Below are 17,497 nucleotides of genomic sequence, written 5' to 3'. Positions count from 1 at the left end.
TCTCCTGTAGGATGTGCTTTGCTCTGCATCTCTACAGGTGCACATTGAAGATAGCACCAGGTGGAGCTAGTGGTCCTTTAGTCTACTGTTAAGTATATAAAATGTTTACTTTTTCTTCTTATGACGTTGAGTATGCGGCCTTTTGGAATGTTTCGGTAAGCGGTTTAAATTCTACTGACCTTGGTGTTAAGCATTAGTCAGTACCTGCTCTTTCCTGCTGCTGTTCTTCTGGTTTCATAACATTCACAGCAATGACAGCAGTGCCTGAGTCATTTAGTTTGGTCAAAGCAGATGAAAGGGATTGCATCTTTAATACCTTTGCCATTTTTCCACTCATGAGCATTATAACACTTGTACAGACATTTACTGTATTAGCGGCAACAGATGTTTGCATTTGTGATACGTTTATGCAGCTGACAATATTGACTAGTGGAATAGGCACACATATGCGTAGTTATATTAAGGTTTATGGAAAACCATGTAGACCTCTGTACTTGTCTAAAGATTGGTGTCCATTACCCTTACGAGTTTGAAGTTTGCTATCTGCTGCTTGCTTCATGGGACACTTTTTGTAAAATTGGTCTTTATGTACATCTGGGATAAATGAGGGTTGGTATATTCTGCACACTGCAAAAGCTCACCAATTATTGTATTTGGCAAATTCTTTTGCAGCCATCTTTTCTGTATAATTAATGCACAAAATGACAAAAATACCCCTACCACCCTCATCAAAAAAAAAGGCAGAAATCTGTTTACTTAATGTTTGCGCAAAATTTATATTATACTTGACAGGGTACAGATAAGTATTTAATCTCCAACGTTATATTTTATGACCACCTACAATATATAGTCAGATGTAAAAATTATAGTAACTGCATGGAATACCCTCATGTGTCTTCAACACAAGTCTGTGCCTCAAATGAGTCACAAAATTCAACTTCGGTAGCAGCCTGCACACTGTAATTGTAGTACAACACATGTATATGCTTTGCCAAAGATAGAAGAACCTTCACTGTTAAAGACCACACAACACTGCAGCTTCATAGAATTCTTACCTTCCTGAACTGTTGGTTTTTGGCAAAAGACTACAATGTATATACAGCTTGTATATTTAATGAAATAAATCCAGTTTAAGAAAATGTAACTGCTCAGCATATTTTCCTGAACTTTTCCAGATGCAGGTTGTAATATACATTTGTAAACAGCTGCATCCATCATTACTTTTCTCTGTCTACCCTTCCCATAGAAATGTTTTTTAGCTTTTGAAAGATAATCACACTGGCTTCAAAACACCAAAACGTCATGAACTGTGCAAACTGTTTAATCTTTCCAATAAACATTGACTCCCTTCTAGGAATCCACAACAGACTCGACACAAATGTCAGAACTGATGCACGCTATGATCTTAAGTAAAAATGCCTTTACATGTACTGTTGCCAAAGACATGCTGATGCAAGCAAGCTGAGAACTTTGTTCTTCACACATCATTTGTCAACAAACAAACGAAACCCAAAGGAGGGAAACTTAATATTTGCAGCAGTAATAAATGCAAGTTTCCCTTTTACTGAACTCTTAGTGTGGTTGTCGTCTACCATTATATGAAAACGTAATCCACATTTTTCCAAAGCCCTTTCATGTGGTATCTAAAAACTAAAAACTACAACAATAACAATCTCTCATCACATATCACACACACATATTGTTGATCATGCACACTTGCAATTAATAAACAATTGGGCACTTTTATTTACACAAAATATTGATAAACTGTTTGTAAAAAAAGACAGGTAAATATTTATGATAAAAAGTTAATTTTACAATGCAGAAAATGGGGGAACACTCCAGTTCACAGCTAGGATGAGTCAAGCAAGTGTCCAGACATGGCCAGAGTTCTCCACTGCTAGTCTCAGCGAGCAATTAACAGTCAAATATTTGTCTGAACGGCCTGTAGCATGAATGAGAGCTTACACCAAAACATTTGACACTTGCACAGTGGCATTCTTCCAAAACAACAGTATAAACCACTTCCTGTTTATTATTACTCTCGCAGACTTTGCTCACATACCCATTGTCTTCGTTTGCTAAACTGGAAGCTGTTCTGTCAACAGCCTCATTCTAGGAGTTAATTGAAAAAAACTGTCTATGAGCCATCCAGGGGGATGTAGATTCATGATGGCATATTAACACCACACTCAGTAAGTTACATGCACACAGCGCAATTTCCCTCTCTTCCCACCCATTAAACCATACAATTCATTCACTCAACAGACTGCATTTTCTCAGCTAACTTAAAATCTGTTACTTTCATCTCCACTTTTATCTATGTATGCACATACATAAAATAGGCGAGAAAAAAAAATGTGACGGCTAAGTCTTGTTACACTTTCACTCCACGTCATGAAATCTTGCAAACATTGTCTTTTTCACACACTCTTTATATGTAACACCTTCTTCTGCAACAAGATTGGCCCCACGTGCACCAAGCCCTGCGCTGGCAGCTCGCCTGACAGTCTGAAATTAACAGATGTAAAAAAAATCATGAGATGCTAGCAACTTAACTAATAAAGTCTTAAGATGTTTTGTGAACACACAATGAAATGGGGACTTAAACATTTTTCACGGGAATAAAGTTTCTAATTTTACATTTAAACAGTAAAGAGAACATTTTCTCCCTTAGAGCAGACCTGGGCAAATGCCGGCCTGCGGGAAGGATCCGGCCCGCCTCCTGTCTCTGACCGGCCCGCCCGATGGCCGCCCACCAGTAAATATACTATATATACAGTATTGGGTAAAACTAAGGTGACCAGAAGTTTCGGGGGCGAAAGCGGGACACGTGCCGATGATGGTGTCGTCACCGTCAAAAAACGCCAAAAAAAGTGATTTTTAAAGACAACCGGGACATTTGATGGACTTGCCAGAAAGCCAGAAAGCGGGACATTGGGCGTCCCGCCCGATATTCAGGTGGGACACGAGGTCAAAAGCGGGACTGTCCCGCCAAATGCGGGACGTCTGGTCACCTTAGTAAAACTGAGTTAACTATATTAGTCCGGCCCTCTAGAACCATTCCAGTTTCTCATCCGGCCCCTTGGGAAAATTAATTGCCCACCCCTGCCTTAGAGCAACCTTTGACAGCAGGCACTGAGCAACATTTACCTCAACTGGGGCAGTCCTCCCCTGGTTGTCTTTCCCTAGCCCCTGGCCAGCTGCCCACCCCATTTTCTGCAGCATTTTGTTACCAATGTTTTCGGTCCCGATTCCCAGCTTGGTTGGCTGTTCGTATCTGAAGAAGAAGGCAGAACTTTATGAAAACAGAAAGATTAAGCCTTTGTTATGGCTTGCACAGAATGTTGGATGAGTTGGTCCAAAGCAGCCAGCCACTGATGGCAATCCATTTCATAAACAAAGGAGCCAGGTTCTTGTTAATGTGTTTATTTTCATCAACCGCAGCTGGACATTACTTGATGACAGTTGACCAAAAGTAAAAGAGAAACTTTTCCTAAAACATTTATACTAATGATTCATGCTTAGATTTGCAATGGAGAAATTTGCACTGTCATAAATTTTAAAGGAGGGTGAAGGGCTTCTGCTCTAAAATACTGGTAAGAATTTAGACTACAGTTTGCTTTCTGCAAGAAGTGACACATAGGGAATAAACCCACTGTGTATCTTTTTCTGTAGGGTTTTTTTTTCAACACTCCAATTTGCATGTCCTATTCACAACCTCTTCAAAGTCCCCTCATAAAACAGTTTACAAAGAGTAGACACTACAAACACCAGACGAGGTATGTGGAGGAAACCCATCAGTGATGGCGGCCCTTTAATATGTGTGCTTCAAGCCACATCAATAAAATAGGCATCATCATAAGACTTACACCTCCGGCAGCTCAATCTGTGCCTGCTTTTTGGGTTCTGGAGGAGCAGGCGTCCCGTATTTCTCTCTTCGTTCTTTCGCTCTGTCTCGATACTGAAAGACAAAATTTAACTAATCCACCAAAAGCTTCTCATACTTGTCAGGTGACCCACTGCCCAAGCAATACACAGAGTTTGAAAGAACTGTTTCCAGTGATGGTAGGGAAAGCTATGCAGTTTTTTGCTTCCCCCTTCAAGTTATTTTAGGAAGAAAAAAATAAGCAAGCTAGGCGGTGTGCAGGGGTTTGGGAAGATCAAAGAAAGGGGAGGGGATCCATAACTTCTCTTTGAGGTGTGTGTTTCTGGTTTGAAAACATCCCTTACACTGTTTCTAGAAACCCAGACATTTTGGATGCAGTGTACATACCTCCTTTCTTTCTGCTCTTGAAGCTGATTTTGCCTTGAGGCTTTCCAAATTTTGCTGAAATGGGAAATAAACAACAACAAAAATATACATTTATCCCACAGATCCCACTTTAGCGAAATATGATGCACTAAGCTCCATTTCCATAGGTTAGTTCCCATTCCAAGTAAAATGTTTGCTTCTTTGCAATGTGTTCCTTCCAGAAAGTCAAGCATGCATGCAGGGTCACAACACAAGAGATTTTAACTCCATCGTTATATCATCTAATAAATAAATTTCAAGGTATGCAACTATAAAGAAATTATTCCATTTCTGGATTAAAGAATCAGCAGTTTCTTTCTTAGTTCTATCAAACATGTGTAGAAAATTTTCAAAATAACTGTTATCCAGTTGTTGGACAGCTGAAAATGCTCAGACCCTAATGAAATTGGCATTTAGTATGTTAGCACCTAGTGAAACAAATTCTGAGATTTTAAATCATTAAAAAATTCAGTAATCATTAAAAAATTCAGTAATCTGGTGGTATGCTGATGACCTCTTTGTGGTAATAACGTACAACAGCCCTGAGAAAACTCCCAAAAGAACAGTTCATACCTTATGCAAGTCTGAGAACTGGGTGTGTTTGGTCAGAATCTCCTTAGACTGAAACTGGCGTTTACACAGAAGACAAGCCAACTTGTTCCAGTCTACTAATTTGGCTTCATCCACATGACCACCGCTACCTGACCCATCTTCATCGTCGCCAGAATCATCACTGTCCCCACCATAAGAGGCTACCAACCCAGCCTTTGAAGCAGCAGCTGGAGACTGTGATGCTACAGCAGGTGCAGCAATCTCTGGGGCTGCGTTCACTAACGTCTAGAAAGAGTTAACATTAGTTACTACAAAAGAACACATCCTAAATATTCCTAAACCTGCTGAGCGAGTGAATTACTTGGCAAATTGAGCCGCAGTTACCAAAAAACTCTTACTGCTACTTAATATTAACACAACTGACCATACTTTTAAGAAATATATATATAAAAGGGAATGTGAAGCCTTATAACACGGATGCATACCATGGGTGGAGGTGGCATAAGCCTGATGTCTTCTTTCTGAAAAAGAATAATTGCAAAGCATTAATACCATATGCAGTGTCCGTTAAGCTTCAAGCAAACATACCATATAAGATGCAACACCTAGCCATCTACTCCAAACTCAAAGATCAGAGGGTGTTTAGCCCTTAACAGAACTGAAAAGTTCCATGGCACATAGGACAGCAGATATTAAATCCCAATTTGATGCAAGAAGAAAGTTTAAACATTGAAACAAAACACTACTGTGTACAAACAGAGAATGTGGAAAAATAGCACATATACACAGAAAAACATGAGTGCAAAATATTGTCAACAAATGGAAATAAGTGACACTACATCAGAAAATCTATACCGATTTCTGAAGAATGGCAAATCCTGCATCAGCAGCTGCTGATTCTTTGCGACCAGCCAAGTTAGATATTTTTCTCTGCTCTTCTTTTAGTGCTTCTTTCTGTGCATTCATACTCTTTGCCCATTTTTCCATGTCCTGCAACAACACAGTTCTTGATGCTACGTTTCACTTTTATTTGCAAAACTTTTCCCCCCAAACTCTACAGAACACAATTATAGCCCAGTCTGTAAAAGCAAAAACATATGACATGTTATCTCTGATCAGTAAAGATTTTGTAGATTTTTTTTATTTGCACAATTCCTTTTTGTCTTTTTAAAACAAAATGTTAACTATTAATTTAGTTTTAAAAAGTCGACTTGCTAGAAAACTGTAAATTCAACATAAAACCAGCTTTAAACACACCCATGGACACAACCAGTCCTTTTCTCAAGACATTCTGCACAAACACCATGCAGGAAGTAAAGGACATCTCAAAAAGACCAACACACTTACCTTTGCTATTTTCTTTGCCACCTTGACTTTTTCTTTCTCCTTTTTCTCCTTCTTATCTTTATTTAAGTCTGCATTCTCTGATGCTGCAGCCTCCCCAGCCTCCCCTGTCTGAGGGGCTTCACCTGTCTGCGTAGGAGCAGGCAAGTATGTTGACTTTTCAGCATCCCAGTACATGAACTGACTTGTCTTGGGATTGTAGTAATACTAATAGGGAGAAATCAATGCAAGTCGTCATCCACCAATATGATCAATCCTTCATAAAGTGTAATGGTCAGTAATAATATTTTATTTTTAAATTATTAAAAATATAACTAGAAAAAAATGAGCTACACAACAGCCCCTACCAACACTTTCAAAAATGTAATGCTGCTAAATAAACAGCTTTTATCTGTGATTCAAACTTCTTCCCTGGAATCTAACATCCAAATCTTAAAGGCAGGTTTACAACATTAGTTATCATTTCTGTGTCAATTACAAATTTTTCTTCCGTAAGTCCAGCTCTAGAGGAAAGTATTGATATTTCAACACGAGATGTTAAACATGACAATAGTGGTTACTTGTACAATGGATAAGTTCTAACCTGTGAGTTGGCATCATAGTAAAGTCCAGTTGAGGGGTCATAATAATAGCCAGACGTTTTGTCATACTGGTAAGTTGAAACATCTGGGGCAGCTAAAAAAGGCACAATATAAGTCAAGACTTGAAAAAGTAAAGAAATAATGACCTTACATGTCTAATCTTATAAAGTACTTGATTTTATTTATATCTATACTGATCATGAGTCCTCTCAAGCTCTCATGTAAAGATAGAAGTTAGTTTCAACTTACGGTAGACTTGATACTGCTGCGTCGAGTCTTCAGTGGAAGTCTCTGTTATAACTGCTGTAGCTGTTGCTGCTGGTGCTACTGTGGGTGCTGCTGTGACTGCTGATGCAGACTGGCAAATTAAGATCAATATCTATGTTTAACAAATTGTATCAAGCATGTGAGATAAACAAGTTTTTTTTTAAAAACAAAAATGCCCTTTTCTGTATATGCAAGAAAAAAAAACTTTTACATTTAAACTTTATAACCACTCTGTCTTTCTAGAAGCATAAAACACTATCCAAAGCTTTCAAATCTTTATTTTAATTTTACTTTGGAAGCTAAGATGTACTGCCTTTATTTAGCAGAAATACAAATGCCTATTCTGATAAGAATGCTGCTAGATGACACCTATATGATACATTCACTTGTCTGCCATTCTACATTAAGACATCTAGTGTGCAAGCAATAACCAATAGGAGTAACCAATATGCGATTTAGTTGTTTTTCATCAGTACTATGGCTATTCAATAGTACCACAGCTATTACACTAGTGTAATGTTCGCAAACACAAGAAAGTCATGATTATCAACATACTGCTGCAATGTTCTTGGCAGCCTGAGCCTGCATAATGGCTGTCTGTGCTACTGCAGCTGCAGCATTTGCAGAATTAGCTGAAATAAGAACCGTCAAAAAGAGAAAGATATTAGCTGAACATGCACATAAATTTATGTCATTACCTGACCCAAACAACTTAAATCTAACATTTTTAACTGTGAAAAAACACCACCAGACTCTAGGCATCTGCTGTATTATCACATGACACACAATTCTCCCATTTAGTATCTTTTATGTTGTTCTCTTTTGTGAAGCACATTAAGCTTGCTACCCTTTGAAGAAATGCACTATTTATGTTCTCTTTTATTATCATCCCAGATAAGATTGCAACTGCAGATAAAGATTTTTTTCCCAAAACCCTAGCTGCTCTGAAAAGCTCACCTGTTGCTGATGAACCTTGTGCTCCATAAAACTGAGTATAGTTGTAGTACTGACCATCTTGGCTATAATAGTTGTAATTCATATAGTATGCATTCTGCATGACTTTCTGAAACATAAAAATGTATTCAAATCTTTAACTCAGATAAAGCCACCATGGCAGATAAAGGATGTGGTGCATGTGCTGTCAAAATATAATTGGGGAGGCTTCATACATGGTGCTTGCTACACTTAATCGTGGTACAGCTGCCATCACCAATACAGAGAGGGTTGGTTTCCTGGGTTTAGCTCTCATCTCGGGCACATTATTCTTTCTCTGCATGTGGCATCTGTTTACAGGGCTGGCTGCCTTGCAGTGATAAAGCCTTAGTTCATGGCGTGGTGTAAAACACCATTCCTCCCCCTCCCCAGAAAGGCTTAAAGGACAACATGAGTGCTCAATGAAAATTAATGGAAATAAAGCATAAAGAAGTATCACAAAAACGTATTCCACTGGTATATTATGATGAAAATGCACAAGAAATATATTAATGTTTTTCTTGTAATCACACCAGGATTTGAGAAAACAGGAAGTGATGAAAGGGTAGCAGTTATAAAAGTAGCCTTGTCTGCATGAGATGAATTTGAAGAGGAAAGATATGCAATCCTTGGTAAAAGAAAACGGATCAGGGCACAATGTGCTGCTGCTGAATATTCTTTTTGACATTCAGGTAGAGTTAGTTTGGGCTCAATGTCATTTCCTAAAGATAATGGCTATAAAAGTCAGTGTATTAACTGTTTTTAAACATATCTATACTTTGTTCAAACGTGCCATGCAATCTTTGTCCCCATAACATACTCATGAATTTGCTAAAAATCGATTGTTATCCAGTCACTTATGCAGTACAGGCAAGCCTTGAACTTTAGTAAAACAAAGAGATTTTCTTCCTACAGCAGTTCCAACTATAGAAAAGCATGAACTGTTAAAACCAACTACAACTGCTGGTAAAAATCTTAAATAAAGATCAAGCACCAGATATGCAACATCAGCGATTTCTACACCATTCTGGTCTCCAAGTAACGTCATGATGCAGTTACAAATGCAACACCATCAGTTGTATTTTAATCCAACACAATGCTAAAAATTTCAGGGTACCATTAATGTGCGTGCTCAAAACAGCTAAAAAAGAACAGAGGGTGACAAATGTATAAAGAGCTTAAACAGGAATACGTGCGAGTATGTAAACAGTAAATTATGCATGCAGCTAAACGAGGAAGAAATAAGTTTTTACATCGATTAACGTGCATAACATTTTTATAATGTAATGGTTAAAAAGTCATTATCAGAAGTCAGTGATAACTTAAAATAAAAATGCAATACTGGAAATTACTCATCTAACGAAAAAAATTACAGGAGTTCATCTTAGACAAACACACATTTGAAATATGTATTTTATTAGCAATAATACATTTGGAAAAATTAACTCAAGTGCATCCAAATATAAATTTTATCACAGGAAAAGCTATTCTCAAATGATTGTATTAGCTTCCTGTTATAATACTATATATACTATCTGAGAACTGTACTTACTGCTTGTGCCTTTTGAATTATGTCCAGTCTGCAGAAATTTAAAAGAAAGCATTCATCATTTTGCCTAAAAGATCGATTTCAAAACATAATTTCTTATATTTTATTTATATCAATAGTTTTGGAGGTTTTAAAAAAAGTTTTTTTTTAAGTCAAACAATTTCCCATGTCATATGGCATGGAGGACTTTTAGTGAGAAAATAAATTCCGTACTTCTGCATAAATTGCTGCTAGCAAATGGCTTATATTTTTCAATTTATGGCCACGATATTCTGCAATTTCTCAAAGATCTGTCTTTATACACTGCAATATCTTCATGAGCTACTTTCCAGTCAACAGCATACTCACGAGGTGCTAAAGGTGTTTTTGGCATAGCTGATGAGCACCTGTTTGCCATCAATTGCAAGTGGTGGTATCTGTGCCAAAAAGAACTCACACAACTGTTTGGCTGACGCCACAGAGTTGAGCTCCAAGAATGCAAAGCAGCGCGAGGTGTTCATCTCATCCCTGATAACCTGCACATTTTTGATTGGCATGGAAGTCAGAGCGGCAATAGCCTGCAGAATGCCTTGTTCCGTTGTCAGGGCATCCAGGTCACGGAAAAGCAAAGCTGCCAATAAAGAAAGTTATTTTTTAACTTGCATGCATTTCCAAAATCTGGCAACGTCATTCAATCCAAATTTTATAAACATCACACTGTATGTACTTTCTAAATTACACTTCAGTATAAGTTTGTAAGAGCACCTTCACTTTGTTAAATTACTTCTATGCAGATGACTTTGTAGAAATATGATTAAGATCCTATACAAAAGGGTAATGATACTGTCTCTGTTACTTACTATTACAAGGAGTTTTACCCACATGTGTTCCTGCATCCAATTCGGTGACACCACCTAGAGGATCTGAAACAATGAGCAAATATAACTGTTCCTTATCTTCTGAGAATTACATAAAGCAGCCATACAGTACTGTAAGTGTTCTAAACTATTGAAATGTCACCCATTTCAAGAACCAGAACAATAAGGACTGCATCTTTCACACTTACCTTCTGCTATTCGACGGTTGGTATTACATTTATAGCAAAAGTCCCGCCGTTTGAAATTATGGGCTCCACACTATAAACGGACACAAATTTTGAAAAGTTTTCAGATGGTTGGCATTTAGGTAAAGTATCAAAAGAAACCAAAAGATATCGCAAAAACCAGGGTCAGTTTAAAATCTACCATTCATTTTGCGCCGAAGACAATTACAAGCATATTAACATAATAAAAAATGTGGTATGTTTACATCAAATATTGTTCATAATATATCAAGGCTTGTCACCAAACAATTGTCCAAACCTTACAATTCAACAGTTTTCTTCCTCTGAGTTGCCGACGTTTATCTATTAATCTAAAAACTTGAAGAAAGACATGAACTTATGGGGATTAAAAAACAACACCAGAACAGATTTCAAAGTGATATCAACTCCCAAACAAAATTGATGTCTACCTTGCACATCCAGTCCATCCTATTTGCCGAATCCCGTGACTCTCGGCCAACGCGAGGGGCACTGTAGTGCATGGTGATGCGCTGGGAAATCCCTGGCAGCACCAGGAGACCCTGAAGAGAGACAGAGCATTCACAGTTAGTTTCTGCAGCCCAGAAGAGCAGGCATTGCCAATGAAGAAGCCTGCCCTGATGGCTTAGTCAAGCCAGTGCCAAGCACCCAAGACTCTGACAGTCAAATGCCGGCAACGCATGCCATAAATGCCTGTGTACAGGGCTGCCAATGCCAGGGAAGGGCTCACTCTCCGACGACAAGTTCTTGGGTTTGTCCTTTCCTGCTTTGCAGATCCAGTGGACAGCCTATGCCTAATTGCTCTGAGAGTTCCCTCTTCAAATTATATTGCTTACACTCCCCTTCCAGTGACAAGTAAACACACATCTTCTAATCTCAGAGCAATCACCCCTCCCACCCAACCTACATAAACTTGCACACAACATCCAAATGTAGCACATAAAAATGACACGTTCACTTCTTTTACATAGCAAATCACATAAATCCTACTTCCTGTGAGACAATTAACTGAGCAGTCATGCCCAGAAAAATGTTTTAAATGTTGTACCTTGTGTCATCACAAAGGGAAGGGATTTAAAAAAAATTACTTCCAGAATGTTCCAATGCCACTGCTGCCTTTTTGTGGGTATGTGCCTAAATCTTTCCATGTCACACTAGGGTTCCAGGACATTAACAGTTGGGTCATATTAATCTGTAATGTCTCCCAGGACAAGAGCCTGTCATTAAGATGGAGCTGAACATTTAGAGTATTTATCCCTCCCTCTCATCAAATTTCACAAGTGGAAGTGAAATAATAATTAAAAAAAACAAAAACACTCAAAACTAAGGTGGGATGGTGGCAGGAGAAGGGAGAAAATGTGTGGATAGGAGGAAATGATTAGGGGGGACCCTGAATATCAAAAACTTTTTCATGCACAAAAAACGTGGAAATTTTTTCATGGTTTTGATACTGTACCATACAAAGCGCAGCCGAGATGCTTAGCTTATGTCTCTGGGCTATATTATAAGGCCCCTAAGACAGGTCCCTGTCTGCCACTTGCTAGAAGAGGTCTAGGGTTTAAATGCTTGAGTATTTAAAATAGATTTCAACTCAGACAAGACTGTGGTCATTAGAACCTGATTGAGATCCATCCAGCGCTGGGCCTCAGATTGGGTATGAAACTCCACAAAACCAAATCCTCGGGAAGTACCTGCGCAGGCGTTTGAATGAAATCAATTAGTTCAAAAAATGTATTAGCAGCAACTGTTCCAAGGCAATAGATTGGGTCTCCATGGTCAAATAAAACCCCCTCTCCCACAATGCAAATTAAAAAAAAAAAACAATCAGTCAAATCGGCAAATACTCACCATATTGGGGGAAAAAAGAAGAAAACTGGCAATATACAGATGAAAATATCAATCCAAATTTCCATAACAATACATTAACTTGATTAACCAAAAGAGCAATCCCTTTTTATCGGCAGACTGTATGAACAAAAACCAGGCATACACATATAATGGCAACTACTACTTATGAACAAAGTAATGTGATGATTTAAACACTTCTTGGCATTCTCAAACCCCTTGACTTTATCTGTCATTTGTATGCATCCACAATTGTGTACAAGCTAATCCAAGTTATCATTTTTAGTGTCACATGGTCATGGAAAACTAACACCACTAAGCACAAAGAAGTGTTTGCTACACAAACGCCTGAGACTGCTGTTTGGCTGAACATGTCTTGTCATAAAGGGTTAAGAGGGGTATGAAGATAATACCACAATATATGTGATTTATATTGCGCATAATCATGCTTACAAAGGAGCACAGTCTCAGCGCTTAAGACAAGTGTGAGACAGGGGTAGAATGTGAAGGACAGAAAGATATAAAGAGCTGTTTGTTGCATTAACAAAAACAGGCTCTTCTCAACAGCCCATTCTTGGTAACCTTTGGATATTACCCTTCTGAATAGTAAATATCAACTATATTTTCTTCAGTAAAGTAAGGTATTGTTGCACATCTTTATCAAGTGATAAAAGCAACCCGAAACAACTGCTATGTCTCAATAAACTCAATAAATGTGAATGAGTTTAGTGTTTTCAGAAAAAAATGGAGGTTGGGATTGTTATCAACACTACAAATTTATGCCATCCAGTAGTTATTTACGGCTGACTAGACACCACTACCGTACATTGTGAAGCTGTGCTTTTATGTAATTCTTATTTCATGATTAGTACAGCTTTAAAATACATCCTTCGAAGTCTATAAAGAATGTGAAATGTTCCATAAAATACAGACAGTGTTGCATAATAATGCTGAAAGAGAAAAAGATTTAGGTCACAAAAATAAGCCACATAAATGCATGAACAGGATATGCTAATGGGAAAAAAAAGAAACCTTTTAAGTATGCAATTATGAAACAACTAATAACTACCTGTTGCTCGACGCATGAAACGTACATCCTTTGGAATAAGAGTGATCCGCACAAGCTCTGTTATAACCTGCAACAGACACCAGACATAGCAAACACTTCTTTCGATGAACTTTTAATGAATAACTTGTAGGCTACAAACTACACTTTGGAATATGCTTCTGCTAAATTTAATGTATATGGCATATATTACTAGGAGTAGATTTTAATCATCATTTTCAAAAATGAATGAAGGATTCGCTAAAATAAACTACAGGATGGCTTACATCATTTTCTGTCACGCTGTTATTTAAGCCTCGCAGAAGAATGGTTGCCGAGGGAGTTTCTGTCATCCAGCGTTCCCCTTCTCTTTCTCCATGTCGGTCTCGGTCATCCCAATTTCTCAGGCGATCGCGATCATCATCGTGATCCCGTTTTGATCGATCACGGTCTCGACTGTGTGATCTGTGATCACCAATTTCATCATCACTTAGACGTGAATCATCAGACCCCTGTTTGAAGGACAGGTCAAAGGCATGATTAACACATGTAACAATGGACAGATAAATTTTAAAGAAAAAGACATTTATGTAGTGTCTATAAAACTGTCATCTATTCTTTTAATCCCTTCCCTTAAAACTCACAGGCTGTCATGGATAAGTTTTTATTTTAATATTTGGGCTGCAGTGTGGTTCATGCCGTATGTGGAGTACACAGTCTGCTAAACACCTATGTCACTTTGTTTTGTCATCACCTTACTTTGATGTCCACTACCTTCTGTCATTTGTGAAGTGCCTTAAGCTTTTTTTCCCATTCCTAATAAGGAATCTTCTCAATAACCAGTAATTCTGCCCATTTTTATTTGATTTTTGTTAACTTTGCTTTGCACAAAAAAAAGCACAGCATTCACTTCTAAATACAAAAAGTTCAACTAGAAGGTTTATATATTTTCACTTTGGTATTGTTCATTTCAGTATTAGTGAATTTTTAACACTGTTTTATTGCACTAAGACACTATGTGCTTTCAAATAACAATTACCATGTCCATGTTGTCATCTTTGGGACTTCTGTCCCGCCCATTTCTATCACGAGAACTTCTTCTGTCTCTTCTCCTGTCACGGTCACCACTCCAATCTCTATCGCCTCGATCTCTCCGGCCTCGTCTCTCCCAGTTTCCCTCATCACGGCGATTGTTCTTCTGTCGGTCTCGCCCTTGTCTTCGGCTTCTGCTCGTGAAAATCAGAGACTCAGACAAAGGCAGAAATGTCCGTGAAGCACTTACTAGTTTCAATACTAAGAACAACAGCTGTTGAATGTAACATAGTACTAACCAAACTGTTATTATGCTGCTTTTTACCTGTCTCTTTCTCGTTCTCTATCCCCATTTCTGCTGTCATACCCAGCTGCCTCAGAATCAAATGGAAAATTCTGCTGTGGAAGGCCAGCACCTGGTTGTTGTTGGAAGCTATTGCCATGATGCTGAAAACTGCTCTCTCTTGGAAAGTCCTCATTTTCTAAAGGGAAACTTCCTGAATCATGGCGAAAGTAATCACCTAATCTTTCATTTCCTTGGGGTTTATTTTCAAATCCTTCTGGTCCATATGCATGTTCAAACTGAAATGGAGTTCCATCAAAGCGATCCATGTCTCGTCTGAAGTTGGGACCAGTACCATAAAGGTCCCTACCTGGAAGTCCTTGGTCCATCATCATTTCTTCTTCAGGATACTGATTGTAATACATCCTTGTACATTGAAAATCTGAAATTAAACATAAGAAAACTGTAAAGAACGAAACAATTATATTCAAAAATGTCTTTTACTTTGATAATCACATTCCCACTGTCAGTGGATGACGCTACTCATTTAAACAAAATTACTGGTCAAAAACAAAAGTTAAAATAGGTTAAGTCCTACATTTGCTCACATACAATGTAAAAGTGATCGAACAGGGTAAACAGATACAATCCCACTGAACAGAGGCAGATAGCTGAGTGGGTAGTGGGCTAGTGTCCGAAGTGAGAGGCGCAGCTCACTTCCCCCAATTAACACAGCTGGCAGGAATGGGTACCTGACTTTAAAGAGAGGTAGGGAAGATAAGACATCGAGGAAGAGGAGATAGGCATCACCCTCACGTAAAGCTAGCTCCGAGAAAAGTGAGGTCTGTAACACCTCACTACCTAATAACCTGAAAAAGTCATGGGACAACCTTTATATCAAAGAAAGTGAAGCAGATGAAATGAAGGGAAGTGAGGTGTGAAGTGAAGCGAGGTGATACGGATATTTTAGGGTTTTTTAAAAATAAGTTAAAATTGGGACCAGCTGGCACTGGGGTACAGCTCACAACGTTGCATGCCACCTGAGTAATGCACTTATTCCTTCAATGCTAAAAGCACAGTTAATCAGAACTTTTACCCTCCAAATCAGTGTAAACTCCTCCAAGAGACTGGTCAAAATTTTGTCAGAAAGCATCCCAGAAGAAAATCCAAGAGATGCTGACAGGCGCCAACACTGAGTCTAAGGATGATCAAATGTCTAGATATATATTCAGCGAAATAATCACAGAACACTTGCAGCAAGATAACCATTCTGAGCAAAACACAGTAAAAATGGTTGACAGCATTGCTTGAGATGTGCCACCTGCAGCTGTGCATTAAATGCCAGTACAACATTGTGTAACAAGCGCGTGGGTCTAAAAACTGGCGCTGATTATGGGCATTTGCAAATTTAATCAGTATGCAGTAATGGTCAGATTTGAAATCTTGAGAAACATCAACTGACTGCACTAATTGGTCATCAGGTCGATGCATGACCCAGTCTAAGATGTGATCTCTTTAGTGAGTGGCCTGCAAAATGGACTGGATGAGACAAAAGTCTGCAACAATTCTGACATTTTTAAAGTGTCAGTATGAGACTTGCTGTCAAAATGCATATTAACATCTCCAAGAAGCACTGAAGGTCCATTAAGTGCACTGCTATAGTCCAACAGATCATGAGATTCTGAGGAAAAGGTAGAGGCTGTGAGTTTATTTTTTGCACTTGGAAGGGGTCTACAGATGCAGAACAGGTGCATCAAGGAACAGGAAGCAGAATGATAAACAATCAAAAGACATGTGTTAATGATAAAGCAGTAGCAAAAGACAGGTATTTAGTAAATGATGATTTGTAGATAATAGCAATGCCGCCCCCAAGTATGGTGGAACGATTTCAGGCAGTAGCCCAATGGAGTTTGGTCGACACACACAGTCCCCTTGCTATTTAGGCTACGTCTCAGTGATGATGAAAATATCGAGGTGGCGATCTGTTACAAACTCTGCAATTTCAACACGCTTCAGTGATTGTTGTGCTGATGATACACACTGAGCGCTGAAAAGCCAACATGGAAGCGAGTGTTTAGTTGTCGTGTGGTGGAAACTAGGTAGTCTCATGTTCGCATACGACCAAGTTGATTTGGTCGGTCGAGTTTCCAGCTGGTGTTACGGGTGATGACAATAACTGGCCCTGATTAATAATTTATATCTAAGAAAATATCAGTTTGCGAATGCATAAATACGTTTGTTAAATAATGTCCACTAAATATTTTTCTTTAAACATTGTCTTTGGCCCTTCATGCTTGCTACTAGGCCTCGTTAGGTAGAAACTAAAAACTTCGACCCCACCGTTCTTCAGTTTTTATTAAGATATTATAGAAAATCCTGTTACTATTTACAATCATTTTGGTAACTATACATCTTAGTCCTTCAGTAAAAGAGATCGACAGCAGATTAACAAGTAATTCACACTCACAATAAGCGTACACAACGTATCAATCAAGAATCTCGTCTAGTCGTCTCGATGCTAAAATGGCGGTTTAATGAGGTTGCATTAAAAACAAGAATTGTAGAAATATGTGGCTAGACACGTTTAGAAAGCCACACTAAATATCTTTAGTTTAGTTTGGAAAAAAATTATTTCCAATTAGAAGATTTTCAAAAATACGATAAAATTACTTT

General features: G+C 38.3%; 1 protein-coding gene across 4 annotated transcripts; it reads right to left on the bottom strand.

The window, feature by feature from the left end:
- Window positions 1-1,305: 1,305 nt before the first annotated feature.
- LOC112572728 (RNA-binding protein 5-like) lies at window positions 1,306-17,404 on the bottom strand. 4 transcript variants are annotated; one of them, XM_025252554.1, is made up of 23 exons: window positions 17,292-17,402; window positions 14,867-15,266; window positions 14,549-14,735; window positions 13,797-14,021; window positions 13,534-13,600; window positions 12,237-12,310; window positions 11,051-11,161; window positions 10,605-10,674; window positions 10,399-10,461; window positions 9,908-10,169; window positions 9,563-9,590; window positions 7,996-8,101; window positions 7,594-7,670; window positions 7,021-7,129; window positions 6,774-6,865; window positions 6,194-6,397; window positions 5,702-5,836; window positions 5,332-5,367; window positions 4,868-5,131; window positions 4,277-4,330; window positions 3,873-3,964; window positions 3,154-3,280; window positions 1,306-2,511 (listed from the first exon to the last, which is right to left on the bottom strand). In XM_025252554.1, exons 2-23 carry the CDS (start codon window positions 15,247-15,249, stop codon window positions 2,386-2,388), a joined length of 2,892 nt encoding a protein of 963 aa, XP_025108339.1. In that variant the 5' UTR covers window positions 15,250-15,266; window positions 17,292-17,402; the 3' UTR covers window positions 1,306-2,385. The 4 variants fall into 4 exon arrangements, with proteins under 4 accessions (XP_025108339.1, XP_025108340.1, XP_025108341.1 ...); XM_025252555.1 differs by lacking the exon at window positions 1,306-2,511 and adding an exon at window positions 2,550-2,672 and having other exon boundaries at window positions 3,113-3,280; window positions 17,292-17,404; XM_025252556.1 differs by lacking the exon at window positions 1,306-2,511 and adding an exon at window positions 2,631-2,672 and having other exon boundaries at window positions 3,124-3,280; window positions 17,292-17,404.
- Window positions 17,405-17,497: the final 93 nt, after the last annotated feature.

Source organism: Pomacea canaliculata, linkage group LG9 (assembly GCF_003073045.1).
Source record: "Pomacea canaliculata isolate SZHN2017 linkage group LG9, ASM307304v1, whole genome shotgun sequence".
Classification (NCBI taxonomy): Eukaryota; Metazoa; Mollusca; class Gastropoda; order Architaenioglossa; family Ampullariidae; genus Pomacea; species Pomacea canaliculata.
The sequence above is the reverse complement of the archived record's forward strand: the minus strand, read 5'-3'. Positions and strand labels throughout refer to the sequence as shown.

Excerpts from the sequence above, each read along its gene's own strand:
- LOC112572728 (XM_025252554.1), bottom strand. The coding sequence starts at position 15,249 with ATGTATTACAATCAGTATCCTGAAGAAGAAATGATGATGGACCAAGGA. Across the intron at positions 14,736-14,866 it reads AGAGAACGAGAAAGAGACAG|AAGCCGAAGACAAGGGCGAG; the intron begins GTAAAAAGCAGC and ends TTTCACGAGCAG. Across the intron at positions 9,591-9,907 it reads AAAAACACCTTTAGCACCTC|ACTGGACATAATTCAAAAGG; the intron begins GTGAGTATGCTG and ends AAATTTCTGCAG.